Source organism: Lutjanus erythropterus, chromosome 8 (assembly GCF_056507025.1).
Source record: "Lutjanus erythropterus isolate fLutEry1 chromosome 8, fLutEry1.hap2, whole genome shotgun sequence".
NCBI classification, from domain to species: Eukaryota; Metazoa; Chordata; class Actinopteri; order Lutjaniformes; family Lutjanidae; genus Lutjanus; species Lutjanus erythropterus.
The window spans coordinates 16,756,161-16,777,973 of record NC_139324.1 but is presented as its reverse complement, the minus strand read 5'-3'; the positions used below and the strand labels follow the sequence as shown (position 1 = coordinate 16,777,973).

At 38.6% G+C, this 21,813-nt stretch overlaps 1 protein-coding gene across 14 annotated transcripts in view; it reads left to right on the top strand.

Moving 5' to 3' along the window:
* Nucleotides 1–21,813, top strand: part of mcf2lb (mcf.2 cell line derived transforming sequence-like b) — a 60,936-nt gene that overhangs the window by 36,811 nt on the left and 2,312 nt on the right. For 4 of the 14 annotated variants that reach the window (XM_084724720.1, XM_084724718.1, XM_084724708.1 and 1 more), the window contains exons 5-31: nucleotides 3,360–3,479; nucleotides 3,888–4,004; nucleotides 4,644–4,793; nucleotides 4,894–5,018; nucleotides 6,668–6,782; nucleotides 6,876–6,995; nucleotides 8,094–8,285; nucleotides 8,380–8,571; nucleotides 8,781–8,940; nucleotides 10,243–10,304; nucleotides 10,395–10,480; nucleotides 10,654–10,720; nucleotides 11,370–11,485; nucleotides 12,572–12,641; nucleotides 12,740–12,832; nucleotides 12,940–13,032; nucleotides 13,151–13,276; nucleotides 14,705–14,926; nucleotides 15,042–15,134; nucleotides 16,182–16,260; nucleotides 16,415–16,487; nucleotides 16,619–16,725; nucleotides 16,962–17,054; nucleotides 19,628–19,687; nucleotides 20,070–20,135; nucleotides 20,296–20,376; nucleotides 21,407–21,516. In XM_084724720.1, the coding sequence (XP_084580846.1) occupies nucleotides 3,360–3,479; nucleotides 3,888–4,004; nucleotides 4,644–4,793; nucleotides 4,894–5,018; nucleotides 6,668–6,782; nucleotides 6,876–6,995; nucleotides 8,094–8,285; nucleotides 8,380–8,571; nucleotides 8,781–8,940; nucleotides 10,243–10,304; nucleotides 10,395–10,480; nucleotides 10,654–10,720; nucleotides 11,370–11,485; nucleotides 12,572–12,641; nucleotides 12,740–12,832; nucleotides 12,940–13,032; nucleotides 13,151–13,276; nucleotides 14,705–14,926; nucleotides 15,042–15,134; nucleotides 16,182–16,260; nucleotides 16,415–16,487; nucleotides 16,619–16,725; nucleotides 16,962–17,054; nucleotides 19,628–19,687; nucleotides 20,070–20,135; nucleotides 20,296–20,376; nucleotides 21,407–21,516 (2,988 nt within the window). The remainder of the gene's footprint in view (nucleotides 1–3,359; nucleotides 3,480–3,887; nucleotides 4,005–4,643; nucleotides 4,794–4,893; nucleotides 5,019–6,667; nucleotides 6,783–6,875; nucleotides 6,996–8,093; nucleotides 8,286–8,379; nucleotides 8,572–8,780; nucleotides 8,941–10,242; nucleotides 10,305–10,394; nucleotides 10,481–10,653; nucleotides 10,721–11,369; nucleotides 11,486–12,571; nucleotides 12,642–12,739; nucleotides 12,833–12,939; nucleotides 13,033–13,150; nucleotides 13,277–14,704; nucleotides 14,927–15,041; nucleotides 15,135–16,181; nucleotides 16,261–16,414; nucleotides 16,488–16,618; nucleotides 16,726–16,961; nucleotides 17,055–19,627; nucleotides 19,688–20,069; nucleotides 20,136–20,295; nucleotides 20,377–21,406; nucleotides 21,517–21,813) is intronic. The other 10 variants (XM_084724719.1, XM_084724709.1, XM_084724722.1 and 7 more) reach the window with 8 other exon arrangements.

Sequence of the window (21,813 nt, the reverse complement as noted above, 5' to 3'; positions counted from 1 at the left end):
AGGGGTCCCAAACTGGGGGGGTGAGCATCCCGAGGTTGGGGGTGGGGGTGTAGAGCCACTGCAGGGGGGCGTAAAATAATGCTGAATAAATGTGATTTATGCAGGGAAATAAACAAGGGGTTTCTTAATGCTATCATGCTAACCTTTATTTCACCAATGCAACTTGAATTCTTTTTTATCAGTTGATTCGCCAATTATTGTTAATGATTGATAGTAATTGTGGGGTGGGGTGGGCGTGGTGGTGGGATGAACATTTTTTCCAGGAAAGCTTTGGGAAGCACTGAGCTTGCCAACGGTTGATGTAGATTAACTGGTTAAATAGCATTTTCCTAATGTTAGCCATCATTTGTAACAGGCTAACTAACCACTGATAGAGATTAGCTAGGTAGTTAGCACTTTGCATAACATTAGCTATCGGATGTTTTGTTTTGATGTTTTGCAAACATTAGCTAATTTAAGATGTGACTACATGTGCCTTTTACATGTCCCCCAGCAATATCTATCAACCATCTTTACAATTTAGTTCCGCCGAGTACCAATACTTGTTCAACTGTTACTGGAAAACAAGGACTGTAACTCTCTTGTGTATTTACTGTATATTAATGCACTGGTATCAGATTGGAACACGGTATTTGCAGATACACAAGAATTAACAGGCTGTCATTTTTTCCTCTCGTCAGTAAAACAGTACACACATTTTAAGTGCTTTATAAAAGGTGAAGTTGAGATATACATCTTAAATTTGCATAATTTCTTCCATTGTTTCTTATTATAAAATCTTCTTTGACCCACCTGTGGGTCAATCTCTGGGAATGACTTGTAGGATGTAAAAATGTTGTAACTGAAGGCTCTATGTAAAATATCACAGTTTTGGGGTGAGACAGATCCTCACATCATCATGACAACTGAAGGCAGCAAACCAGTGCCTCAATGCAGACAGGGATATACGAGAGGATGAAATGTCTGAGAGGGAGAATGAGAGATGAATATCACCAGCCGTGGTCTCGAGAGACATAGGAGACCACATCGCTCATTTCAAATTAAATCAAGCTTTATTAATCCCAAAGGGGGGACTTTTACAGGGCTGACAGGCTGGTAATAAGGGGCATTCAGTCATCCCCGCAATAATGTCCTGTTTGGGATGATTCAGCCAGGCTGCTAAATGGATGATGATGAAAGCCAGCTCTATTCAACCTGCTGCTGTATGTTTGTAGTGTAGTGTACGCTGCATTCAGAGCAGACTGTGATGTATTCACTCAGCGAGGTTATTCGCTCACTGTGTACATGTGCGAGGATCTGAGAGAATAAGTGAGGATATTGAATGTTTACGAAACGACTCCCTTTTTCTTTTTGTGTCTGTATATATAAGGCCACTTGTATATACATGTGCTGGTGTGAATGTGGGTCAGTGTGTTTCAAGGAAAGCTCCTCGTTGCTGTGCAAGGCTGAGTTTGATCCGGTGACAGACAGAAAGTGTGTTTTATAGACTGGTCCTAATTAAGTCTGCAGAGTTGCTGTCAGTCCCTAAAGCACACCCCCTCCTCGTCTTTTATCTGGCTCTTCTTTGAGGCTTTGTGCGTGTGTGTATGTGTGCGCTTGTGTGTGTGCGTGCAAGTGTGTGTGTGTGTACGTACCTTTATCTCTCAGCCTGCCACTAACAAAGGACAAAGAACAACTAGACCATGACCATGACCATGACTGCCAGTGACCATGGATCCAAGCACCACGGTTGAATGCGTAGAAGCATTAATATACATTTAAAGGTTAAAGCTGAATATATTCTGTAGTGCTGCTGTTGTCAACAAATCCCAAAATCAACAAAGCCTTAGTTCATTTATTCAACGCACACTCTTGTGTAATTATTCAATAATTACACAAGAGTGTGCGTTTTAACGTCCTTATTAGTATGACAGTGATGCCACTTGCGACAAGGTCCATAAGCATCACTAAAGTACTAATAATGACATTAAAGCTCATCGTCAAGTGTAATATGACCTTTAAGTATACCTGTTGTCTTATTTTGAAAAAAAAAACATAAATATATTTAAAAAACAAGAAAAAAAGGAATAAGGAAAGCTTGGCATCCTGGCTACACAGGAATACTTGTTAGTAGGATCAAATTGGATTTGCTTTGGATCTCATTTTCATTGGATTTATGAAGAATAAGGAAATATTGACTCTTGCCAGACTTTTCCTTAATTTTGTAACATGAAACAGAAAACTTAAACTATTCAGTCCAGCAAACATGATGGGGAATGAGAGTCATATTTTACACTGGGATATGTCTTTTACATTACATTACCTGTAGGAATCCACTTTCTGAGTGTGTGGCACAACATGTTCAAACCCGGTAACCATAAATCCACTGATTATAATAGCTCTTTGTTGTATGGTAGCACCTACTACTACTGTGTTATAAAGCCAGCAGTAACTTTCATTTCTCCAGATGGTGAGCAACCATTTCTGCAGTACTCCTCCTGGTCAGCAAGGACAAACACTGAATTGATTTATTAATTCCATTAACAGTGCCTATCCCATGTGCTTCTTATAATGATGTATTCATTGCCATTTCTGCTTAGACCAGCATTCCCCAATCCAGTGAAACGGACGTTTAGGTCATTAGCTGATTAAAGCTGCATTAACAGCTGCATTGCTTCAGGACTGGGGATCAGTGTCCGACCTCAACCAACATCTAAATGCTGTCGCAGCAGTACTTAGTCTGTCAGTGGGTGTCAGTCATGACTTTTTAATTGGCTTTTTATTGGGTCTGTTGGCTGAGCTGGTGTCTACATAGAATAATACAGTAAATATTAGGAGGCTTAATATGAATGTCCTGAAAGCATCTATCAAAACATTTTATTGCTTATTCAGGACGTCTCTGCTTTATGCTGAGTATGTTTTTAATGAGGCTTTTCCTTTCCTTTCTGTGTTAACAAATACATAGAAACTAGGTCAGTTTAAGTCTCAATGATGCCAGCTGGGTGAAAAAAAATCCTGAATACATGTGCCTGCACACATGTATGAGTTGGTGGCGACTCCTTCTACCTCATTATTCATGCAGAAGCATCTCAGAGGACGTGAAGATTAATGTCCCTGTCTCAGGACGGCGGCCTACATCCCCCACGTTTCCCATTCTCTTGTACTCTGCACACTCCACGTACATGCCTGGATGTGTGTGAGCGAGAGTTTTAACATGGGATGCAGAGGAATGGACAAAGAGAGGGAATAAAATCTAAGAAGTGCAGGCTGTCAGCAGAAAGAGCAGAACATGAGGTGTGATGTATAATTGACTCAGGGCGGAGGGGGATCCTGTCTGCTCTGTTGCACAGTGACAGTATCCATCTACTCTCTCATTTCAGGGCTCCTTCCCAGGGAACCTCCAGCTGGTTCTGGTTCTGAGGCCCACCACCCTGTTACAGCGAACACTCTCTGACATCCTCTTCAAGTTCAACAAGGATGAGTTCAAGATGAAGGTGCCGGTGCGTATCGTCATTGATTACCTCTGGAAACACTGTCAGTGACCTGTTTTTTTACCACAGGTGTAAGCCTGAAGTTTAGACCTAAAAGCATTTGTTGCTTTCTTATTATGTTTTTATAGTTAGGTGAAGCCAGGACACTTAGTTGCAATATCATTATACTATTCTATACATCGTAAACAAATCTCAGACTATTGAATACAAAAAACAACTGCTGGTTGCATCTGGCAGTTGTGGTGTCATCGCAGTAGGTGCTTCATCATCTGTTGCCTGAGATCTGCTCTCTGCTCAGTGCCCTCTGTGGTTCATAAATCCAATCCATCTTATTGAGGAGAGATGATTTTAATACAGTGCTCATAAAATCCTGGTTAATATAATTATTATGAAGTAATGTGTATGTAACTGTTCCAGGTGATCATGTTGAGCTCAATAACTGAGCTCCATTCCTACATCGACCGCAGCCAGCTGACCCAGGAACTCGGGGGAACACAGGAGTACTGCCATGAGAAGTGGATCTCTCACCGCACTGTATGTACACTGTATACACCGCTTCACTTAGTGCTGCTCCGTTAATTCAAATATTATTGAAATTGCATTGTGGCCAAGTGCAGTATCCAAATCACAGAAGCTGCAGTTTGTTTGTTTGTGTTTTTGACAAAACAGCATTATAATGAAGTACTGTACTGCTGCAGAGATGTTCTCATCATCATCATGGTTTTAATAGTGTTTTTTCAGTAAATATATATATATATATATATATATATATATTCATGCAAAAATGATCATTCCCACTAATTGTGCATCATATCACAATCACAATATTTTGACGGCTCTTACAAGGCTCTTTGTGAATAAGTTACAGTGAAACAAATGCATGTAAAACAGAAATAAAAGTAAGAATAAAATAAAATTGGAGACGAGGAGAATTATATGTTTAATTTTTAGATGCTTAAACTATTCTTAGCGGGCTCTGTCTTGCTTATATGTCAACATACTGTCATGAAAGGTAATTAATGATGATGAGATCATCAAGACATGATCACTACCTTAGGATGAATTAAAAGTGTTTAGTAAAATCAAGAGGAGCACAACAGAAATAAAATGTGCAGCCAATAAATAATGAATTCTAATCATGGGCATGCATGTTGTGTCTTGTATGCACTGAAGGCTATTGAAGGCTTTGCACTGATGGTAAAGAAAACAGCACAGACCCTGCAGTCATTTGGGACAGAGCTGGCTGAAACCGAACTCCCCAATGAAATCCAGGCCACAACCAACCTGCTGAGCACACACACCAGCAAGAAAGACAAAATGAAGGTAACACCATTAACACACACATACAATATTTCACTGTGGATAGTATAATAGTATATATATTAGTTATGTATTTGGATGATATCACATCATATGTCTGTAGGAGGATCTGCTGGTGGCTCTGGGTCAGGGCAGCAGGCTGCTGGAGAGCATCAATGAGCCCGTTGTGAGAGACCCCGACCACAACATGAACCAGGATGAACTGGAGAACCTGGCTACAGTGCAAAGGTTAGAACCACCACAACTGCAAGATGACAACTAAAAAGAGTTCTAATTCTTCTAATTCTTGAAGAATAATGCATAATTAACATAAACAGATGGAAGTGATTATGATTCAAGTGTTCAACAGTGGTTCCGGCCGTTATAGATTGACGTGGTTATGAATGCCCTGACAGGCAAGTCTTTTTTTCCATGATAATCCATTTTCTAAATCTGTTTCAAATGGTTTTCTCCCCTTTGTTTACAACTTAAAAGAACAGGTGAAAAAAAGGTTTTGCCAGAATAAGTTGCTTTTTTTCAACTATGAGAACGGATCAGAAACAAAACAGAAAACGTCTTTTTTTCTAGTTTGTTGTTGTAATGGTCATTTCAACCACAAGAGGCTGAAGTGCGCGACTACCCCATGTTCTACACAGGACTTAAACCATTATGCTTCAGGTGAGTTTTATGAAGTATTACAGATGAGTATTGCAAAAAAAACACTTGAACAGGTGAAGGAATTTTGACAGATGATTTTTTGGGGGTCAGGATAATAGTCTTTGTTATTGTAATCTTCATTTTTAGCCAATGCAAAAAAAAGCAGTCATGTTTTCTTCTAGGTGTGTTTTAATGGGGGTGCACTTAAACTTCTTATAGCTGAGTATTACAGCAAGAAAGAAGAATGATTCTGAGAGAAAAAAGAAAAAACTGACTGTTATTTTTTTTTTGCCAGGATTATTTTTGTTGTTGTAACACTCATTTCAACTACAAGAGGTTGAAGTGCACCACTATTAAAGCTCACCTGGAAGAAAACATGAATGCTTCATAACATGGGGTACAGGTGCACTTCAGCCTCACATTGCTATAGGACTGCTGGAGTGCAATAACATGCTGCGACTTTTATCTCCAAATGAGGTAATAGGATATTTGCAGTTTGCATAATATGTTTTTTAAAGTGCTTGAAGATCAAATAATCACAAAAGAGTATTATTACGGTTAAAGTAACACATTATTTTGGTGAATATTGACACTTAAATCTTCAGGTGCCAAAACTACTTGTAGTGACACTGTGTCACTATTAAGACACTGAATATAAAACATGCATCATTTACACTGAAGAGACGAGTGAATTGTTCTAATAGAAAATTGAAAGAAAATATTCATGTAATTTATGATGTTAACTGATGATTATTTAAACCATTTTTTAAGAATATGTACCAAACTGAAAATTGAATATCTTTATATCTTTGTTTTTTCATATATATGTTTTTATATTATTGAGACATAATTTGGCACTATTTTTTTTATATTTAAACTATTTAAAGCTGGGGTAGGAAATAATGACAAAAAGTTATTTTTGTGGAGAGTGTTTGTTCATGGCTATCTCAGCTCTGCCATCAGTGAAGTTTGAATAATAGTTGGCAAAGCAGAGTCTTTGAGGTCAGTCAGTACGTTATTTTAAGCAACACTGAGGGCACTTGATTCCCACGTCAACAATCATTAGCTCTGCATAACATGCCCACACGCAAACACACAGAAAAAATATCCAAATATCTCAGCCAGCATCCCTACTACATTTTATAATCATGTCTCCCCCCACTGCCTTTGGTCTTGCCTGTTTTTGAACAATCCATCTTCGTCTCTTGCCGTCCTCATCTCTGTTTCTGCGTCTCTGACAGACTGCTGTCTCAGCTGGACGAGACGGAGAGGGCTTTCGATGAGTTCTGGGTGAGGCATCAGACCAAACTGGAACAGTGTCTCCAACTGCGCCACTTTGAGCACAACTACAGAGAGGTGAGCTGCTGTGGGATGTAAGCTGTTAGCTCAGGTGAAATCCACTCGTTTCCTTTTTAAACTTGAAAACCGACTGTGTTGTTTCTGCCGCAGGTGAGGGCTCTGTTGGATCAGGTGTCTGAGAAACTGGCGACCTTCTCTGAGGTGGGGATCAGCCCAGCCCATGCTGACCACATCTTCTCTGAACTCACCACCTATGAGGAGAGAGTCTGTGTAAGTAATACCCAACCTCTCACAATTCAGGCTTTGTCTACGCATGGCATGAAAGGATGAATAATATCTTTATAATGTGGGTTTGTTGTATTCTTATTTCTGATTGTTTCTGGATAACAAATCACTGTTATATACATAAATCTCCCTGTGTTTTTGCATGAGTTTCCTCGGCTTTGAACTGGAAGTTGGTCCCACTGCTCCTAATACTTAAGACTGATCAAATGCAGAAAACTCATTATATATATGTTGTACTCATATGACTGTGTACGTGATGAATAAAGTTAATGTACCTTTGCACAAAGAGAAAATATGCAAAAAGTTACAGAACTACTTACTACTGTAAGACTGTTTAAATGTATCGTCTCTACGTTTAGTGCCATCTAAGGGGAAAATGCCATCACATTTTGCAGGATTTCTCAGAGTTGACAGGTGCATAATTTCCTACATTTTGGTTGTAGTTGCACAGTGCATTCAAGAGTTATGGCAGATTTTTATGGCAGTTTTTAGCTACAACCAGTACAGGAAAATAGTATTAACTAGCAGAGCACACTCACTGGACTGCAGATCTCCACCAGACAACCTGAAAAGAATGTTTGTATTTAATCCCTTTGTAATCACCAACATTTTGATAGGTAACTGTAATTTTATAACTTTTTTTTCTCAGTAACTGTCATGGATTACAGCTAATTTTATTTTGTAATTGTTTTAAGTAGTTACTCACCAGCACTGTAAGTATTCTGTTAGGCATTTGTGTGAAATTTTGTCATAATTAATGTATGAATTCTTATGTCCAAAAATCTGTTTTATGAAGTCACAGTGACCTTTAACCTTTGATCACCAACATCTAAGCAGTTAATCCTTTAATCTATGTGGATCTTTGTGCAAAATTTGAGAAACTTCCCTGCAGGCATTTATGAGAAGTCACGTTCATAAGAATGAGATAAATATATTCAATGACCAAGAGGTTTGAGAATATATGAGGGATTTGGTGAAAATGAATAACAGTTTGAAGGAAGACTTATTAAAAAAAACAAACAAACAAACAAACAAACAAAATGATAGTGGAGTTAATTACTGTCACTCCACTCTGGTTTACAGGAGGTGCTGGACAGAGCCTTGTCATTGTCCCGTGAGGGTGATGAACTGATCCAGAACTCCCACTATGCTGAGGACTCCATTCAGCCCAAATGCAGTGAGCTCAGAGCGATCTGTGAGAATGTGAGCAGCAACCTGAGGGCCAAGAAGGACCACCTGCTCAAAGCCATGGAGCTGCACCACTGTTTGGAGAGGGTAAGAAGACAACACACGAACACACACAGTGTCTTTGCCTTCTTTGTTGTGTTTTTTTTTTCACTGATTCTACCTCCTCTGCTGTCCTCTTCAGGCTTCTAAATGGGTTGATGATGGTATATACCTGCTGGCATCTCAGCCAGTAGACAAGTGTCAATCGCATGAGGGGGCGGAGTTAGCCCTGCAGGAGCTGGAGCGCTACCTGGACAACGCAGGCCAGAACCAACTGACAGACCTCAGTACCATCTGGACAGAATATGAAACAGTGCTCAACCAACAGTTCAGAGTGAGACAAACTACCAAAGAATCAATGTGTAGCATTTTGCACGCAGATGTAAAAGCTGCCAGTATTCTCAGTAATGTCCCAAGTACTAGACATAAGACATTTATATTCATTTTAAATAATATTCTGACAGTAAAATTACTTAAATAAGCATTTGGTATTTCACTAAATGTCCGGTGTTGACGCCCCTCTGATCACTTCTTGTGTATCAGGACCAAGTGGAGAAGGTGTTCCAGAAGCAGACGTCCATGCAGGAGATGTTTGATAAGAGGAGGGTCAGCCTGAAGAAGCTTGCAGCCAAGCAGACCAGACCAGTGCAGCCAGTAGCCCCCAGACCCGAGGCCTTCATCAAATCCCCTCTCAGCTCGCCCGGTCAGTCTCCACACTTCCACACATCCATCATTAATTTCACACAATGCAAAGCCTCTTCAGACTCTCGTAGAAGCTTTTATGCTCTTCACTCTTTGCACGACTCTAACATTATTCACATTACGTATAGCCCTTAAACATACATTATCACACTCTATATTTAGACTCCATTTTCCACAGCTCATTAACACTTGATGGTGTGGATGGATAATATGGCTCACTTTTGGCCTTTACTGTACTTATGATGATATCTAATTACACTTTTTTTCAAATGCAATCAGGGCTGATTATACTTACTTATTTTTTAAAAATCACTGTATGCAATCCCAGTTACATGTAACCCAACCAACCGTGCACTCATGGATGGATTTTGGTCTTATAGCTTCAAAAGAAAACACAAAAAAGCAAACAAAAATGTTATTACAGTCGTTGCCAGTATCTAAGTCTAAACTCCTGTGAAAAGTTTGTATCAATAAAACTAGAACAAAAATTTAATCTTGCAATACTCAAACGCTGGTTTTATATGGTGAAACTTTCACACAAGTTGCAGGATGCAAAGTGCACAAAATATAATTTCCAACATGACAAAGCAAGTCTCATTCAACATGATTCAGTAAGTTATTTCACAAAAAATAGCAAGTTAGATTGGTCTTTTTTTTTCTGCTGTGTTGTTGTCTTGCTAAATTATATCAAGTGGGAAGTGACATTGTAACTATATGTAGAACTTTGTATCTTATTTCATATATTTTTCACACTGGATAATATCAATTTGAACATGTTGTATCAAAGACAAATGAAAAATCTGTCTATTTCATCATGAAATTCTCTGCATATTAGTCTGTCTTCAGGGCACCATTTGCATAACCTGTGAGGAACCATCATGCTTAATAATTAACAAACCACAGATTGCTGTAATTGACCATTCATAATTGAGTATTCAACAAAGCTGTGTAGTATCAGCACAATAAAACCCCATTGAAAAGAGAGGTGTACTCGATAAATGCCAAATGGTGCCAAATTAGAGTCATTAAGGTCTAGACTGATTAAATCAAGGTAATTTATGATCAAAGAGAAAGTTACAGCCATTCACTCTTACTTGTTTCATCACTCATATGTTGTAATTGTAGGGTATTTACAATCCATTTAAAATCACAATTCTTGAGATTTAACCAAAAATGCTAAAATGTGGTAATCAAAATATTGAATGCAGCCTATTCATATACAGTGAAGAATGTGATGCCTCAAATGTCTCAACATGATCTTTTTCACATTCATTCTAACTCTTGTCCTCCTCTCCTGTCACAGCACACAGAGCTCAGCAGGAGAAAAACTCCTCAGAGACAGACTCTGGGAACAACTTTGAAAAAGTAAGTAATGTGCACGTCATTTGTCCAATATTTCTCTATAGTTTGTCTGTCGCTCATTGTGATCCGACGTTTTTGGGGTTTTTTTCCCAGGGAAGCGGCCAGTTGCAGAACGGAGACAGTAACAGCAGACATGCCTCTCTGTCAGAGGAGGAGGAGAACCTGGCAGTGCTCAGGAGGTGAGGGATCAGCCGTCGCTCTTTCATCTGTAATCAAATTACACGGCAGATGGACTGTGTGAAAACAGTTATCTCATTATCTATGGAGCTGTGCATCTATCTCTTCTGAGTGCGTCTGCCCCAAATCCTTCATTCGATCTCTGTCTCACTCTCCGTTCTCTGTCTGTCTGCAGGCATGTGATGAACGAGCTGCTGGAAACTGAGAGAGCCTATGTGGAGGAGCTCCTCTGCGTATTGCAGGTGTGAATCCACTCTGCAAAATATTTATTCTTTTGTCTTTGACTAGTTGACAGAATTTCATGTTTTGCTGTTGTGTAAACAGAAAGACAATCAAGGTACTCCAAAAAATAAGTGTTAACAAGGGGGAAAGAAAATATAAAAAGCCTCACCTGCAGTGATTCTAGTGGCTAAATCATATAAAATGTCAATATGTTCTGACCACTTCAAGTCTTAGTCAGGGCTTTTGACAAATAAAAAGAGGTATAACCACACCCATATGGTAGCAGGATGCCCTGTTTATAATATATGAAAATTATTTTCTATTTTATCTGTGTTATTTCATGATTGTGTTTCATTTGTTTCACCTGTTATGTTTATCTGGGTCATGTAATAGTGCCACTGTATAGGTGTAGTTACAGCCATATTTGTTTGTTGAAAGCCCTGATGAAGACAAGTAGTGGTCAAAATATATTGGCATTTTAAATGATGTAGCTACTAAAGTAAAGGCCTTTGAAATTTTCCTTCCACATTTTTACCACTTATTTTTAAGAGTGCCTGGATTCCTGTTGTTGTCTTTGTTTCTCCAAGAGAACCAAACACATTGTTCATCTACGGTTCAGTTTACAGAACAACCAGTCATCTCTCTCTTTTTGTTTCTCTGTGTTTACAGGGATATGCCTCTGAGATGGATAATCCAGCGATGGTTCACCTCATCCCCGCTCCTCTGCAGAACAAAAAGGAGGTTCTGTTTGGCAACATGCCAGAAATCTACCACTTCCACAGGAGGTGAATGGGCGCCCTCTGCCTGTCATCAATGATATCAGTGCACTGTGACTTTACATGTTGCTGGCCTCACTGGTGCCCCTCCAATGGAGAAGTCATGATGCAATCCCATACAGGCTGTCCTTCGTGCTAGAAAATTAGTTACATGGTTAAATAGTTGGTAGTTCCTTGTGTGTTTTTATTACACAGGTGCAATAAATTCATCACGACTTTCCCTCACCGCATGCAGCCCCTCAGACTGTGGAGTCATTAGAGTGCCATAAAAAATAGTACATAAAAACAGAAATATAAAGAGGACTAAATAAAATAATAAGTGAGTAAAGGTTTGGCCCAGTCCACTTAATTGACAGCTTGGTCCTTCACAGAATAGCCAAAGAAATGGATGGGAATAAAGAAAAATGAAAGGATACACAGAAAAACAGAGTAATTTATATGCTATCAATACATATTTTTTAAAAAATATATAAATAAACACATATATACAGACATAAATAAACAACTACATGTGAAAATAGATGAAAATGCTTAGATCTATTTTGTTAGCAGCTGTGATATGTGCAGCAGTTTTTGTGCTTGTAGAAAATTTGTTTTTCCTTTAAACATAATGTGCTTTTGCTTTCCTTCTTTAATAAAATAAAATACAAGTAAGCAGATATGACCTCAACATGTGCAAAAAGATAGTATGAATTGACTTTGGCAATAAGTGTTTGAATAATGTATGTACAGTTTTCTTTTTCTAAAATAAAATAAAAAATAACAAAATAATTAACCATATAATATCACAGTAGATATTGTCACAGTCTGGTATAGAATAGAGACATTTTCTTACAGTGATATAGTGTTATATCCTTATTCACGTATATTTCAAAACATTTATGTACTTATTTATTTATTCCTGTTTTTATTTCCACATTGATTTTCTTATTCTTTCTAATGTTATTCCTGTGACTCCATATCAGGCAGCCAGTGTACACCTCTGGTTAGCCATTCAAGCTGATCAACATTTTATTAAATTATCTTCCGTATCATTTCTCTCACTCTTCGTCATCTTTCACTCTTTCATCAATAACATGATTTTGATGTTTGCAGGACGTTCCTGAGGGAGCTGGAGCAGTACACAGACTGCCCAGAGTTGGTTGGAAGGTGTTTTCTAGAGAGGGTGAGTAAATTATGAGACTTTCAGTGCATTGATATGAATCAGTCTGCACTGATGAAGAGGTTTCTTGACTACAAATTCTTTTCACTGCCTCCATCTAGATGACAGACCTGCAGATCTATGAGAAGTACTGTCACAACAAGCCTCGTTCTGAGAGCCTTTGGAGGCAGTGTTCAGACTGCGCCTTCTTCCAGGTGAGCAGACAGTCAGCACCTTCAAGTTTATAAGTAAATATTAATATAATATTATAATATTAATATAATGTTTTGACACAGTGCTCTTCTTTTTTTATTTCCATCAGGAATGTCAGAAAAAGCTGGAGCATAAACTGGGATTAGATTCTTATCTGCTGAAGCCTGTTCAGAGGATTACCAAATATCAGCTGCTATTGAAGGTACAGAACTATTTGCTGGTCACAAACCAGCTTAAACATTAAGCTGTCTTACCAGTGTGATTTCTGTTCTTCAGTCATTGCTATAAATGTTTATGTTTATTGTGTTTCTGACTAACAGGAAATGCTGAAATACAGTAAGACCTGTGAGGGAGCTGATGACCTGCAGGAGGCACTGACCTCCATCTTGGGCATCCTCAAGGCTGTTAATGACTCCATGCACCTCATTGCCATCACAGGATACGAGGTGAGACATTAAACAGGAGAACAGTTGCTTTGTAATGGTCGCTGAAATGAAATGGAAGACAGAGACTTGCTCATTATCGCATCTGACTTTCATGTTGTGCAGAAGCCGCAGCAGTCACTGCTTTGTGCAAAAACATTTTGGATTTCTTGCACGGTTGTCTTGGTTCTTTTAGAGAAGGGAAAGAAGAGGGGATGCAAAACTGGAGACAGGAAACACAAAGTATAAACAGGTCACACACCTCTAAGCATCCCAGCTTGCTACCATTGCTAACATTTGTCAGAATTATATGTCATATCAAACTACAGAAGTTTATAAGTATATATAAGTTTCGACCATAAAATGTTAGGGGGTTTTCCACATTTCTGTTTTTATCTAGGTCTCAGTCGTAGACTGTTTTCATGGACATTGCTGCCATCTTGTTTTTCCACTGAAAAGTGTATAAAGAACAAGAATTTGAATTTAAAAAATAGGGAGTAGGAAAAAGTAGAAAATCAAATCATGCACAATATATACAGAGCAGTGAGCACATCTGCTGGCTCACTGCAGACGTCGTCAGTAGGTTTTTTACACATTAAGTATTGGCCCAAATGGGCCCAATTTATTTATTTTTTTTTTACAGTTTTCAATTGTGATTCAGAAAGAAAATCTGCAGAATTTGTGATTAGACAATAAATATCAGGATGCATAATAGTACATTAAAACAACCTGGAATTACTTAAAGCGGGGATGAAAAAATATTTAGTAGATTTTAGTAGAACTTTGAGATTTTTTTTTTTTTTAGATTTTATTTCATTACCAACAGTTCAAAACAAAGAGTGAATAATCATAAAATGAAGGTCACGTGACCACAGATCAAAGTGGAGCAGAGAGAGCAACAATGAATGATGAGTAATGACTTTTACCAGCAGCATCTCCATTCAAATCTGTGTAAAGTTTGCAGAGGTGATGGAGTTGGAGGGAAATTATGCAAGGCATTTTTCACTATTTACTAGTATTTTATAGATAAAATAATTAATGGATTAATTGAGAAAATAACTATCAGATTATCTGATGTGTACATGTAAACAGACTGAGATATGTAGATCCAGAAGGCTGTGACTCCCTTGGAAATTCATGAAAGAAAAACAGTGAAGGGATGTGAGGACTTTGAAAGTGAGACAAATTACACAGATTATGTTTTGTGCAAAAGCAAGTGTATGAGATAAACGGTCTTAATTTTTTGTTCGGAGGAAGACTTACAGACTTGCAGCAACTGCTTCCATGAAAATACAGACACACTGGTCTGCATACACACACTGGCACACAACACAGACACATTGAATGGTGCAGAATTGAGCTGTTATGGCCTCTCTACAGTATTTTAGAAAATGTGCAGTATGAGGTGGATCAGTTCTGTCTTACTGCATCTTTAACTCTCCCTTTTCTCAGGGTAATCTGAGCGAGCTGGGGAAGCTGCTGATGCAGGGGTCATTCAGCGTCTGGACAGAGCACAAGAAAGGTCACGCCAAGGTTAAGGATCTGGCCCGTTTCAAGCCCATGCAGAGGCACCTCTTCCTCCATGAGAAGGCCCTGCTCTTCTGCAAGAGGAGGGAGGAGAACGGAGAGGGCTACGAGAAAGCTCCCTCATACAGCTTCAAACACTCTCTGAATGTGAGCACCTCTGCTGCTGCATTGTTGAGAATTTTGCTGCATTTGTCTTTCATACGGTCTCACTATTGATCTATTTGTATTCATAAAATGTTTTACTGACTGTCCTCTTCAACAGATGAGCGCGGTCGGTATCACTGAGAATGCAAAGGGTGACAACAAAAAGTTTGAAATCTGGTGCAACTCCAGAGAAGAGGTCTATATTGTTCAGGTATGTTAACACAGAATAATAGCCTGCTGATTTTACAGTTTGGTGCACCACACTAAAATCCTCTATCAGCCTGAGGATTTATTTTGACCAAACCAGAGATGGGTATTGTTGGAATAGTGAAAAGACAAACCAAGACGGTTTTGTTGAGTCTGATTTTGTTTGTGTCGAGTTGAAGCTGACGATGATGATGTTTTACGAAGAGAGTCTGTTTGGCAAGAGAAATAAAACAGATGTTTCTGGTTAAACAAGACTTATCTTCCTCTTTGAAAAACTCTGTCACTTTTTATAATGTTGTCAGACATTTAGGATAACAATCTGAGCCTGTCAGTGATAAAAACTAGCACGGGCAACCAGCATCATCTGCTCATCGGCTCACAGTGCGTCATCCTGCATTCACACTTTTCTATCCATCTTATCTGATTTTATCAGTTAGTTTTACAGTTTGTTGTGATTTTGAGACTTGATTTGTAAAGTTTAAAGCCTGATGTTTTGTTGCATTGCTCTGCATACAATTATGCAGTAAAAAAAAAGAGCTGAAACTTGTTTACCCCCTTGTTTGTATTTCCTCATTGAAATGTTCTCCCTGTGCACACTGACTGACAAAAGGAAAAAAAGGAGGCTCAACTGGAAGAATCTCAGTCAACTGAGGGGTGTCTGATCAATGATTCAAATCTACTATTAGGAGACGGCCTGACTGACTAATAGTCTTTGTATTGTCTTTGTAGCCAACACCTGCTTCCTCTGTGCCATAAATTCTTACTTGTGCTTATTAATCTGTGGCTAAAAAGTAAACTCAACAAATGCAAACTGTGACTGTTGATTTAGTAATATATTTATTTATGAACTAATACGTTGTTGTTTTGTCGTCTTTGTTGTGGAATTTGTTGACAAAGGAGGACAATACAAAATAACCACAGAGCATATTCTTTTAACACATATTACTGTATTTGAACAATTGCCATACACATGGATTTCTACCTCCAGACAACAATGATAAGCATTACATAGTTTACACTGAGCCTTTTCATATTTGTCTAATCCTTTTAGGCACCAACAGCTGAAGTGAAAACCACCTGGGTAAACGAGATCAGGAAGGTTCTGACAACCCAGCTGGAAGCCTGCAGAGGTACAGAGACAGGATGTACTCTAAAACACATTTCTGAATTTAATATTCACACTAATGTGTTTTACCAGAAACGTAAACACTAATATTTTATCAGTAATGATTGCGAAAGAAAATTGGAAGGTTCCAGTGGTCATTCTCCCTCTCTGTTTTTCAGAAGCCAGCCAGCAGAGGGTGCCAGACTCAGTTTTCCAGTTCCCTTCTGTGCCTGGTGGAACAGTAAGTCTCAGGTAAGTCAGTGGTCCCCACCTCAGTCATTCTCTCTCACAGTTTGGTTTGTGACGGGCTTTTTCAAATTAATCTGCGGATGATCAGGAAATCTTTTGAAGCTTTCTTCTGTTCCGTTTGTTTTCACCCACAGTCCATTCAAGTCTGGTCAGAAGAGCTTTAAAAAGGGAGAGGAGAAGAAAGCTGAACCCTGCAGCCCCGATGTCAACTCCTCTTCCTCACCAAAGCCAACAGGAAAAGGTGAGTACAGAGATGACAATACATCCAATCTGACAGATAAAACTTTTATTTTTTTTAACACCAGCATTGTCCAGTAGCATTTGTAGTGCATGTATATACCCCAAAACCCCTGTCTTAATTTGTCTTTTCCTCTGAATTATATAACTTCTTCCCTCTTTATTTCTTTTCTTTCTTAACTTACCCTCTTCCTTCCCTCTTTTTGTCTGTCCCGTCTTCCTGCTTCTCCCCTGGGTCAGACGAGGCTGTGACAAGCCCTACCTCAGACAGAGCTGCTGTGGCTAAAAAGCGCTTTACTTTACAGGGCTTCAGTAACCTCAAAGCTCAGAAAGGTAACTGCAGGCCGCTGTCAATTTTGTGTCCAACGTGGCACATCATCTTCTGCATTTGTGAAATGAATAAGTGCATTTCCAATTAGTTGCTGAGAGTTGTGTTATATACCACTGTCATGTCTGTATGGTGATGACAAGACTTGTTGCTCTCTGCCAAGAACCAGTCATACTCACACCTCTCAGTCAAACACCAGTTTGTCAGTTATGCATTTTAGTTTTTGTACGAATTAAACAAACAGCTGTAATATGTTTGCTAGTGAGCTTTAGCGATATTGCTAGGCACATTTTACTAACTTTTGACATAGCCGGACTAGTTCTCTCCCCCTGTTTTTAGTCTTTATGCTAAGCTAAGCTAACCGGCTGCTAGCTGTAGCTTCATTTTTACTGTAGCTACAGATGTAAGAGTGATATCGGTCTTCTCATCTAACTCTAGGCAAGTAGGTTAAGCTAATAACTATATTCCCCAAATGTTAAACTTAGGTAACTTATGCATTTTACAACCTGGACCGTATTTTCCCATTTGTTTGTATCTAACAGCCCTGTATTCAGGCTAGTGCTGAGCAGCACACAGTGCAGCTATCATTGCTATTTTCTGACCAACAGTTGTTATTTTCTTGTCCAGCACCCACATTGTTTAGGTAGCAGATGTACTTGTTACCGTGGGCGTCAGGCCCATTGTTGGTGCATTACTGCCTTGAGGCAGCAGAAAGCAGTTTCGTCACTGACCAACAAAAACCTGGTCTGACGTCAGCGGCGCAGTATTTTCCTGCTGCTTAAAGAACGCACTATTCAGACAGAAATGTGCATCTACATTCACAGGTTCACAACGCACCCAGACTCTGTGTCTCAGTGTACTGTAGTTAATCCAGAGGTCATGCAATTTATGACGGGGTTACAGATGAAATAGTCTGCTCATATAAGAGAAGCGCTATATCCACATTTATGCACAGCAGCTGTTATTGCTTGTTTATTATTTATTATTGTTGAAAAGACCAGTCAGGATATAATAATTAATTTTCCACACAGTTCCTGTCAAGTTTATAGTTTCTTATTTTTTTTTGTTTTGTTTTGCTGCTGAAATATTAATGATATTTTCTGCAGTGACATGACTGTGTACATGGAAACATTCAAAATGACTGAAAGCAGCCTCTCTGATCATTAAAACATCTTTTAAATTATCTTGAGCAGCACAAGATTTATTGTGTGCTGTATTGATGTCATAATGTTTTCTTTACTGATTTACTTTAATGATTAGAGAGGCTGCTTTCAGTAAATGTTAAGTTACGTTTCCATGCACGCAGTAACATCACAGCAGTCATTCTGCTGTATCTGTGTGCATAAAGGCACACACTGCATTTTTTTAATGGGGAGATGCTCAATTCTTTTTCACCCACCTGCAAACCATATTAATCACAATGTTAGTTCTTACGACCCAGCTGGCCCGACCAGTGGATTAACTACAGTTCCTGCATCATTGCAAGTGGGTCGGCATCTCTGTTCACTTCTCCACCTTGACAAATCTGCTGTCATTTAAATAGCAATGTGCCAGAGTCAGACGCATCTTATTCTTTAGGCCAGATTTGCTATAATAATTATAAAGAGTGTCAAATTGCGTGTACATTCTGATATATTGCATGTTTGGTTGGTGTGCGTTTTGCAGGTTATCTACTAAAAATAAAGTGCAAACACTGTGGAGACAGCAGTATGTAAAGGAGGGTTTTGCATGTTTTATAGGTTTCCACCATGAGGAGTTTGAACTGACAGGTGTTAGCATATGAAGCAAATAAACACATTGTTGAACTACAGCAAAAAAAGTGAAGAACAACAGATGAAATTAAGAGAAGATTTCAAGATATAAGGTGAAGAACAAAAGACAAATTGGCTTATAATAAAACTTCTTCCGCTATCTTCAATAAATAAATAAATTAACTTATTAATTACTACTACTAATAATAATAGTGATAATAGTAATAATAATAATTATAATAACATTGCATATTCATTAAGGCAAACATACTAAATGGACAGTGTGTTCTGTCTTGCACATTTGAAAGATGCAATCGTCAGTGTGCACTGTCAGTAGATCAGTTTGCACATTTGTTTGTGGGTGATATAAAGTTTGCACATGTTTTTACACATGCAAACCTTTAAATGTTAATGGTAGATGACACTCTGCCAAAAAATATAGAGGACTGTTTCTGTAAATGGAGTCTGGTTGCTTTGAAAAGAGCGATATAGTGGCTGTTTCTGGTTAAACATAAATGATCCTACTCCGACTCTTTCTGTAATGTTATCAGACAAGCACTTTTAGTGGACATATTTTGATGATGCACAGTGGCCTGGAAGGATTACGTTGCAGTTCAGTTTCAAGTCTGCTGCCTGCAGTGCTCTGCCTCAATACGGGAACAGTTTCAAAAACTGCTGCCCACATTACACAGACCAAAAAAACATAGGAAAAAACTGCCCAGGTTGAAAAATACTAAAGTTTACATCTCTGCAAGACAAAATAAATAAAAAATATATTTTCAAGACATTTGATCAGTAGGTCAAATACTGCATGCTTCCTTCCACAGAGCCCTCAACTACTGATGATCAAAGTTTTACATTACCCATGACGATCCTCCCGTCACCAGGTACCACACAGTTGTAGTCTGTGGTTGTGGGAAAGCACAGCTGTTCCTAATAACATTAACAATGTTTCTAGCATCTAAATGAAATTCAACCATCATTAACTTGATTATTTACTCCTGCTTTTCGTACTGTGACATGTCAGAATTCCCCATTAGAATTAGTTTTTTAGTTTTCTGCTTTATTTATCTTTCCTCAGCCTTTCTGATCCAGCTGTTAGTTTACCGTGCGTCTGTGTCATTTTAGTCAGAGCTGAAAATTTTGTCCTTCTTTGTTCTTTTCTCTCATCAAAATTTGTTGCCTTTGTTGGTCAGTGTTTTGGTTGCGTTTTTTTTTTTCTTTCCTCAATAATCACCTTTGACCTCTGTTATTCTTTCTTTATTGCAGCATCTCCCACAAGCCCTGATCACAAGACAAAACGCCAGAGTGATCCCACACCATTCGGTTTCAAAGGTAGGTAGCTTGCTCAAAAATAACTGAACACTCGACCTGCCTGGTTAGTTGTTCATCCATGAGGCACGGCCCTGGTCTCTAAAACAATGCTGAGTTTGATTGGCTGTAGTTGCTGCAGGGTGAGTGACTAGCTGTGTTTCTATTGCCTCCTGTCCCTCAGATCCAGGTCCTCCTCCCCCGCTCCACCTGAGCAGGGCCAGGTGGTTCAGCACCTCTAGTCTCTTACAGACAAAGTGGAGAGGTACACCGGCACCAGCCAGCTCACGCTGACTCTGTGTTGGGCCCACTGTTTCACTGCTATAGAGCCCCAGTCTTTCTCAGTTTTTGCCTTGCCGTCCTACATCTCCACCTTCCTTTCAAGTCTAATGAAAATCATAGAAATACATACTGATATAGAGGAATTTTTGCCTGCCACTCTTCCTTTGTTTGTTTAAAATATGGAGGTGCATGCCTGTTTCCCCACTCTTAGAGTTGCACAAACAAAGATTAATTTAATATTTGTTGTTCCAGTCAGAGTTTAGAAAGCTCCAGGTTTATTGAGGGAAACCAAAATTAGAGTTTAATCCATATGGAGACGCTTGCTTAACCAAATTAAAATGAATAAACCTTAAGCCAAACACCTTAAAAGCTTCCATTGTTTTCTAGCTAGCTATAAATATAACAAAATGTTGCAGTTTACTAGCTGGCTAAAAAGATAATAACACAATACATTGTTTTTTAAGCGAGATACAAAGTTTCAAAAGTTTCATTGTTTACTAGCTAGATAAAAAATTAAAAAAACATTGCATTGTTTGTTTGTTAAATTAAGTCAGTTAGCCATATAAGCCTACTCATGATGGCTCTGCAGAGAAGCTCTAATTTCTCCTCCTTTAGAAAATCATGTTGATTGAATTATCAGCTGGAGTAAAAGAAATATGAAATGCATCATAAAACTCACCTGGGATGAGTCTGTCCCTTAAATTTCTTCAAGGAACTTGATTATTTTCCTCAATCCATTTTTAAAAAGGTGGCTATTTTAAACGTTAAAGCTCATTTAAAAATTAATCCTTGTTGGTGCAACCCACTGTTTGAGTTTTTTGGTAACAGAACTGGTTGTGTCACACTGGGATTCCTGGGATTACCTGTTTTTCTTTCTCTATTAAAAAGAGCTTTTTGTGGTTCTTCCTCTCACTCTTTCACCACACTTCCCTGCAGGTCATGCACATGTTCGACAGCAGATGAAGATGAATGTTGCTGTGAACTAAACACATACATCTCCCTCTTCCCCTCAGGCTGGAACAAGACCTCACTGTCGTTGGACGCGTCAGAGGAGCATGAAGGTTATTCCAGTGCTGAAGATCCTCTTAACTCTGACCCAGAGGATGACAATGGCAAGAAGTTGGTGAGTTGCTGTGTGACACACAAGGTTAACCAACATCACATGGTAGTATTACTAGTACTTATATTATAATGTATCATTCCTGTTATAATATTATCTGATCTTACAGATGATGTCAAAGTGTTTAATTTTAATTCTCAGACTAAATGCTCTATAAAATATATTGGTGAAGATTTTCCATTTACTTTACCAGAAAAAATAAATGAACATTTGAAGAGTCAAAGCTGATCTTTGTTTTTGGTGTTTAGTGATGTTCAATCATCTGTCTTTGCTCATTGCATCTCGGCTTCTTCCCCTCAG